This window comes from Nematolebias whitei, chromosome 5 (assembly GCF_014905685.2).
Source record: "Nematolebias whitei isolate Nwh7 chromosome 5, NemWhi1, whole genome shotgun sequence".
NCBI lineage: Eukaryota > Metazoa > Chordata > Actinopteri > Cyprinodontiformes > Rivulidae > Nematolebias > Nematolebias whitei.
In genome coordinates this window covers 30,411,447-30,419,913 of record NC_056502.1, presented here as the reverse complement: position 1 = coordinate 30,419,913, position 8,467 = coordinate 30,411,447, and the positions used below count along the sequence as shown (strand labels likewise).

Below are 8,467 nucleotides of genomic sequence, written 5' to 3'. Positions count from 1 at the left end.
TTTTTTTTAATTATATTTTAACACATCTCAACATTTTCAGAGTATTAGTTGAAAACTTTCCATTATTTATTGACTTGGTAAATCAGCATTTACTGCAACTCCATGCTTCAAGGCTGCAATCACAACTGTTTCTTGTTTTTAATGTCCGCTTTCATGAAGAAATTAAAAATTAGATTTTTCCTTCCCTTCTCTGGTTGTTTGAAGTAGTTACATAGTTTAAAGCTCATTTGTTTTTTTTTCCAAACAGACCCACCTGACTGTCCACCATATTTACCCTCTGATGGACCCTGAACTGCACGTTAAAACAGTTTCCTTCCTCTCACACTCCTTTTTGTTTGTGTTGTTCAAACGACACTAGGTGATCAGCGGTCGGTTTCTTCCCTGCGACACCATCCCCACTGACGCTGTGCTCAGTCTGGATGAAGACACTGTGCTGTCCACCACTGAGGTCAGTCTTCCTGCTAACGACATTAAACATTACAGGTCGTTTTATCAAAGACCGAGCTTTATCCACTTCTTCTTCTACTCAATTCAGGTGGACTTTGCCTTTACGGTGTGGCAGAGTTTCCCTGACCGCATCGTTGGTTACCCAGCCCGCAGCCACTTCTGGGACAGCAACAAGGAGCGGTGGGGCTACACCTCCAAATGGACCAACGACTACTCCATGGTTCTGACGGGAGCTGCCATCTATCACAAGTACCGACACTCCTCTCTGTTTTTTAACGAAATCTCCAACTACCATCACACACTAACCTTAATATGTTGTTATTTCTCTATTCTACTAAACGTTATTGTTTGGGACACATGAAAACTCTTTATTATTAAAACAATTATATGTTTTTTTCTTTTAGGAATAGAAATGTCGCCATTTTATTTACCACCACAATGCATTCTGGGACGATGACATGCATCAGTTGTAGTGGAGACTAAAACACAAGGAGTTGAGGCTAAAACAATAAATCTTGTGGCAATAAAATTATGTTTTAGACTTTGTGCTGTTATGCACAAAATATACATCAAAACAATCAAAGCTGGTCAACTAGTAATGTTTAATAGCTCTGGAGCTAATATGAAAGATGGGTCATTTATCCATTCTCTCTGTCATCGCGCTCCCTTTCTGATTCCATAATTAACATTTACGCTGAACGGAGCTCGCACAGGAGCAACCTGACAATGTCATCTACCCAGAATGCATTGCTGCTTAAATTAAATGGTGATGTCCATATGTCTTTAATGAAAAATAAAAATTAACTCCTTACTCCATCGTTTTTCTGCCACAGATATTACCACCACTTGTACACCACCTACCTTCCAGAGAGTCTGAGGGCCATGGTTGACCAGATGTCAAACTGTGAGGACATCCTCATGAATTTTCTCGTGTCGTCAGTGACTAAACTGCCACCCATCAAGGTCACCCAGAAGAAGCAGTACAAGGAAACCATGATGGGACAGGTGAGGCAGGAGAGGACTGTGTTAGTTTATCTCTGAATGTTGAACAAGTACAGCATCAGACCGATCATGTTGTTGAGGCTTCAAGCTTTTTGTTAGATTGTTTACTTAAAAGTTTTACTGTCTAGTCATGTAAACATAAGGACTCAGAGTCACTGATAGCTGAGGATTATTTTTATTTATTTATTATTTATTTATTATTTACCTGGATAAATAAAGGGTAAATGAAAAAAATAATAATTTTATATATATATATATATATCGGTCAATAAACGTTCTCTTGTCTGGACCATAACTTCTGTTGCGCTCTAGATAGTTTGATGAAACTTCGCACATATATGCATCATCAACAGACTGTGTCCCATACTCTTTTTATTGCCCCAGTTCTAATGTCAAGGTCACAAATCAAGGTCACACGTCTCTGCTTGTCCAGGCCATTCCTGTAGATTGTTGTATAAGTTTGTTGACGGGTGTAAAATGTTCCGTATGTTGTACACCTGTTTTATGTGATTCATCCTTTTGTCTTCCTCCCACATCAGTTTCTCACCCGTCTCCTGTTTTGTTGTCAGAGCTCCAGAGCGTCCCGCTGGGCCGACCCGGACCACTTCGCCCAGCGTCAGACCTGCATGAACAAGTTTGCCAACTGGTTTGGCACCATGCCTCTGGTCCACTCTCGAATGAGGCTGGACCCAGTCCTGTTCAAAGACCAGGTGTCCATTCTCCGGAAGAAATACAGAGAAATTGAGAGACTATAACCCTCCTGAGAACCCCCCCACCCCCACCCCTATGCTCTGTGGACACAATAAATAAAGAGCGAGGGGGAAGATGATTGTGTGGATCAGTGGGGAGTTAAACCGGATCAGGTTCTGGAGAAGAGGATGTGAAGAAGTTATGTTCTTCATGCTGCCTCCTTCTGGTTTCAGGGGTTCAGTGGGTCATCTGAGCCCAGAGGGCCTGTGTGAAGACCATGACTACCTGCTAACTGCCCCCCAGGACATAAAACTGATGGTCTTGGGTCATGGAGTCAGAAATCCCAGCTTGTGTTCTGTTAGTATGCACAGGTTCTTGAAAGGTTTCACAGACACTGTGTTCTTAATGCTGACGAGGAACATAACACTATTTTTGATTGTGTTTAGCTATTTTTTTACACAGTAACTGAACGAGAGCTACTCTATGTTGTCTTAACGAGAACAGACGGGGGGTGGGGGGGACTGGATGAAGTGGCTCTGACAAACACAGTGCCTCACCGTCAATCCAAATGTTTTAGGATCTGATAATCAGAAAAAGACTGGAAATGTTGCACCTTGATCTTGCTGCTTTTTCTTTTCTTTGTTTTGTTTTTTTCTTAAATCCAATAACAGTGTGATTTTTGTGCTCCATAACAAAGGTTTGTTAACATGTTATTAATGCAGGTGATCAAACGTAATGTGCCATTCTGAACTGTTAAAGTCAAACTCCCAAAGCTGCATTTCACAGTTGATGCACGTCCCCAACAGGCCAATGATTGTTATTATTGAACTGATTTATTTCTTGGTTCTGTAAAGATTTCCTGACGAACCACAAATATGGTCCGTTAGAAACGAAACCCTCTGTGAAATCCACAGAACGGCTCCGTACGGTCAAGCTTGGCGAGAGGAATTTATTTTCCATCATTGTCTGTAAGCCAGGAGCCCAGTTTCATGATCGAACTGACGGCAGCGGAGGCTGACATGAAGCTCACTGCCAGGTTTTTATCCACTGAGCTCACAATGATGTGGTAGTAGCTGAGAGTCCTGCCCAACACATCTCTCTTATTTTCAGTGGCCTGTAAATCTGACATGACTTCATTTTTTAAAGGCTTTTATTTTCTTGTATGCGTCATAATAAAACTTCAGATTGGTCACAATTCATAGGAGGAGTTGTGGTGCAGAGGTTGGAGAAGGTGGGCTTATGATTGGAAGGTCGCCGGATCAACTCCCCAGACCAACAACATCAAAAAGTTTGTGGGAGAGGTGAAACATCCACACCTGCCTCCACCCTCACTTGCTCCACCCTGCCTGGGCCCTTGAGCAAGGCACTTAACTACCACCCCCATCTGCTCCCCCGGGTGCCCTAGATAGCAGCTGTCTGCTCCACCCAGAGGGCCGCGGTAGCTCGGTGGTCTGTGGTTGCGTCAGGAAAGACATCCACCGTAAAAACAATCGCCATGTCTTTGTGCGACTTACCGGTAGTAGTCCCTGAAGAAGGGAACAGCCAAAAGAAGAAAAAATAAATATTTTTGTCACAATTCAGTCTGATTCCCTCTAAAGAAGCGTTTAGTTTATTTGATCTTCAAAACGTCACGAGCGAAACAGGAAGTTGATGTTCGGCTGCGGGTTGAACCTTCGTTTGGTGTACTGATCCCGTCGGCTCTTCTTGTCCTGGCGTGTTGAATATTATCTGAAGATGTGAACGGGCTCTCATGTTGAACAAGCGAAGCCACAACGTGTCCCACAGACACACACACACACACCGTGCGCGCGCAGCTTCAGTGTGAGAGAAACGACCGTTTTACTGAACTCCTTCACAGCCTCCACTGTTTTGTGCCAAGAAAAGATTTGTGGTTCCTGTCTTTAATGGACATTGGAAATCACCACTCCTGTTTTTGTTTGTGTCATTAAATGTTTTCTGTCAGGAGTGTGAGAGAGGAAACGTTTGGTTTGGATAACGCACTCAGAGCTGCAGTTTTTAGGACATTTTTCTTTTTGTTTCAGAGGAAGGGTTTATTTATTGATGTGCCTTCAGAGGAAATCCATTTAGGACTTTGTTATCTGCCTTGAGCACCAGCGAGCCGTGGCCGTACGTTTGACAGTATACGCTGTAACACGTCATGGCGTCCTAAATGATAACGCTGGAATGCTCCTAAGATTTGTCGTCTCACTTCTAATCCCAACATTCCTGTGTTTCCTTTTCCAGGAATGTTCATCAGAGTCTGACTGCCTTCTGCTGCTTCTTACTCCAGTTTCAAAAAGCCCCGTCTTAGTTTTTTTTTTTTTTTTTTTTATAAAACTATGATTCTCACATTTAAACACGGTGTTTAGCAGAGTTTCTGGTTCTTCCACTCTCTTCAGCACCTGCAGATGGAACTTTGTAGGTTTTAATCAGAAGGACAGATAGTGGAAGAAAATGACAGGTTTGGTAATTAATTTTATAAAAACAAATGGAGACAAGATCATTCAATAAAATGTTTGATATAAATCAACTTGTCTGACTTTTTGATGTTTTGAGTCTTATTTTCAGGAGCATTTTTAGCTTTCAGAACCCTCCTCTTCCCACCACTCCAACCAAACTACTAAAATAATCTGTGTATCACTGAGCGGGATTGAGCCTCAGATGAGTGCTTTAAACCAGGGGTTGTCTAACTTTTGGTTTTTATTGACCCCCTCATAATAACCCTCATTAAATAATTTAATTTGTCTCTTTAATGCAATGGAAATATTTGTAACATAAATACTTAAGACCTGTTCTTTAATAGTGTTAATACAATTGTTATACTTTTAAATATGAGGTATTTTTCATTTAAGACAATTTTTTTAATTTCAACTTCCAAAACTTGCAGTTTTTGATCAAATTAACATAATCAAAAGCCACTTTAAACCTTTACCTATTCACACAATGAACATAATAAATGTATCACAACTTCTTCAAATTATTGCAGAAAACTTTGTGTAAAACTGAACAGAATCAAAACCGCAGTAGTCAGACCAAGTAACGGCTTCATTTGTAAACCCATCAATGCCATACAGCTTTATTTATAGAGCACTTTAAACACCCACAGGACCAAAGTGCTGTACAGTACACAACAATCATACAGTCGGATAATAAAAGAAGTTAAAATGGTTAAAAGTCAACATTTTAGATGGTGTCAAAGGCCATGATGCCAGAACGCAAATAGCGGGTGGGCTGGCTGGGATTGGGGAGGGGGGTGTCTGGGGGTCCTCCCCTAGAAAATTTTGAATAAAGTAGATGTGCTTTCTTGCATTATGGTGCATTTTAACAGGTTGTTAAACATCTTCATGCTTGTATATATCCACAGCGACGAAGAGCTCAGGCTGCTGGGAGGAGTGGCCATCGCTCTGGGAGGAGTTCTCCCCAGCATTTGGGAGGTCCTGCAGCCCCAGGGAACCGAGAGGCCAGCGGACACTGGGTGGACGGATCGAATGGCATCTGCAGCCAGTTTCTTAGGATCTAGGTGCTGGTCATAAAATTAGAATATCATGAAAAAGTTAATTTATTTCAGTAATTCCATTCAAAAAGTGAAACTTGTATATTTGTTCATTACACAGACTGATGTATTTCAAATGGTTATTTGTTTTAATGTTGATGATTATAACTGACAACTAATGAAAACCCCATATTCAGTATCTCCGAAAATTTGAATATTGTGAAAATGTTCAATATTGAAGACGCCTTGTGCCACACACTAATCAGATAATTAACTCATAACACCTGCAAAGGCCTTTAAATGATCTCTCTGACAAGTTCTGTAGGCTACATGATCATGGGGAAGGCTGCTGACTTGACAGTTGTCCAAAAGACGACCACTGACACCTTGCACAAGGAGGGCAAGACACAAAATGGCATTGCTCAACAGGCTGGCTGTTCACATAGCTCTGTGTCCAAGCACATTGATAGAGAGGAGAAGGGAAGGAAACGATGTGGTAGAAAAAATGTAAAATCAATAAGGATAGCCGCACCTTGGATAGAATTGTGAAACAAAACCCATTCCAAAATGTGGAGGAGGTTCACAAAGGGGGGACTGCAGCTGGAGTCAGTGCTTCAAGAACCACCACACTCAGACATATGCAAGACATGGGCTTCAGATGTCACATTCCTTGTGTCAAGCTACTCTTGAACAAGAGATGGCATCAGAAGTGTCTCTCCTGGGACTGCTGCTGAGTGGTCCAAAGTAATGTTCTCTGATGAAAGTAAATTTTGCATTTCCTTTGGAAAACAAGGTCCCAGAGTCTGGAGGAAGAGAGGAGAGGCACAGAATCCACATTGCTTGAGATCTAGTGTCAAGTTTCTACAGTCAGTGATTTGTTTTGGGTGCCATGTGCCATTTATGCTGATGACACAGTTGTTTATTGTCAAGCTAAAACAGTTGCTGAGGCCTTCCAGCCTTTGCAATCACATTTGACATCAACTAGTCAGATTTGTTCCACCTCAAACTTGTCCTAAATGCAAAAAAAAAATATGTTTTTTTCAAACAGGAAGTCGGTCCCAGCAGTTCTTCCTCTGATTTTATCCTCATGCTGTCCCGATTGAGTTTCTTCATTCCTACAAAATATTTGTGTATCTTGGTCGACTTGCATCTCTCTTTTAAGCTCCATGTGGAAAACTTGATAAAGAAACTGAAAGTTAAACTGGATTTCTTGTTCAGAAACAGATCCTGTCTAACCCTGAATGCTAGAAAACGCCTTGTATCTGTGACTTTCCTTCCCTCCATTGATTACGGTGACATTATATACATGAACGCTCCTACAAGCACCCTGCAGATGTTGGATGCTGTCTATCATGGTGCACTAAGATTCATAACTGGCTGTGATTATCGTACCCACCACTGCACCCTGTATTCACTGGTTAACTGGACATCATTAACTTCACGCAGACTCTCTCACTGGTACATTTTCATCTTTAAATCACTTCTTGGTCTGCTGCCTTCATACATCTCCTCCTACATGTCTCTGCGTGAGTGCAGCTACAGCGTGCGCTCTCAGGACATTATTACCTGCAGTGTTCCCTCAGTGCGAACTGAACTTGGCAAAAGGGCCTTCTCCTACTCCGCTCCTGTTTCCTGGAATATCTTTAAAAAAGATTTGAAGCTCTCGACCTTGACCTCTCTAAGTGGCTTTAAGAATCTGTTGGACTCCTGGCAAGGACTAATGCAGACATGTTCCTGTTTTTACTTGTCTACATTTGCCTTATAATCTAATTTGTGATACTTGTTTTAATTAAAAAAAAATCTATGCTTCTTTTATAATTATATTTTTATATAAATATTATCTTTTATAATATAAAACTGTTTGTGACCAGATTAGATAAATTTATTACTAAACAAAACATTCTAAGTAGCAGTCAGTATGGGTTTAGAGCAAAAAACTCTACATCAATGGCTCTCATGGAAATAATGGAACAAATAACTACTGCTGTCGATCAAAAACAGTGTTGTGTTAGTATTTTTGTTGGTTTAAAAAAAGCATTTGATACTATTGACCACACTATTCTCCTTGAAAAATTAAATAAATATGGTATAAGAGGACCAGCATTACACTGGGTATCTAGCTATTTAAAAGATAGGAAACAGTTTGTACAAATAAATGGTGTAAGATCTGACCTGTGCAATATCACTTGTGGAGTTCCTCAAGGCTCTGTACTTGGACCAAAGTTATTTATTTTATATGTGAATGACTTAGTGAATGTATCAGGACTCCTCAAATGTGTCCTTTTTGCAGATGACACCACATTTTTTTTGTTTGGGTAAAGATGTAAAACGGATGTTGAAATTGATGAAGACAGAATTTGATAAAATACAAACTTGGTTTAAACTTAATAAATTATCATTAAATTTAGATAAAACTAAATACATGATATTTAGTAACAAAAAGAGAACTGTTGACGATCCATTTAAAATTGAGGGTGTTGAGATTTGTAGAGTTAATGAGATGAAATTTTTGGGTGTAATCATTGATGAACAGCTAACATGGAAAAATCACATAAATTCTGTAAGAACAAAAATATCTAAATCTATTGCAGTACTATACAAAGTCAGGGAATTATTAAATGATAGAGCTCTGTACATGTTGTATAACACAATTATTGTTCCACATTTAATCTATTGCATTGATGTTTGGGGGAAAGCATGTAAAACATTTACAAAACCTATTTTTATTTTACAGAAAAGAGCTGTAAGAATTATCACCAGAAAGCATTACAGTCACCCATCAAGCACATTATTTTATCAACTGAAGTTATTGAAGTTCCATGATTTGGTAGATTA

General features: G+C 40.0%; 1 protein-coding gene across 1 annotated transcript; it reads left to right on the top strand.

Moving 5' to 3' along the window:
• The first annotated feature begins 645 nt into the window (after positions 1–645).
• On the top strand, positions 646–2,229 carry LOC119410182 (exostosin-1b-like). Its single transcript, XM_037677095.1, has 3 exons — positions 646–696; positions 1,281–1,452; positions 2,019–2,229. Exons 1-3 carry the CDS (start codon positions 665–667, stop codon positions 2,202–2,204), a joined length of 390 nt encoding a protein of 129 aa, XP_037533023.1. The 5' UTR covers positions 646–664; the 3' UTR covers positions 2,205–2,229.
• The last annotated feature ends 6,238 nt before the right edge of the window (positions 2,230–8,467 follow it).

Bases quoted from the DNA above. Each gene is read 5' to 3' on its own strand.
- LOC119410182 (XM_037677095.1), top strand. From the start codon at position 665: ATGGTTCTGACGGGAGCTGCCATCTATCACAA. The intron at 697-1,280 runs GTACCGACACTC...TTTCTGCCACAG, and splicing joins GGAGCTGCCATCTATCACAA to ATATTACCACCACTTGTACA. The intron at 1,453-2,018 runs GTGAGGCAGGAG...TTTTGTTGTCAG, and splicing joins AGGAAACCATGATGGGACAG to AGCTCCAGAGCGTCCCGCTG.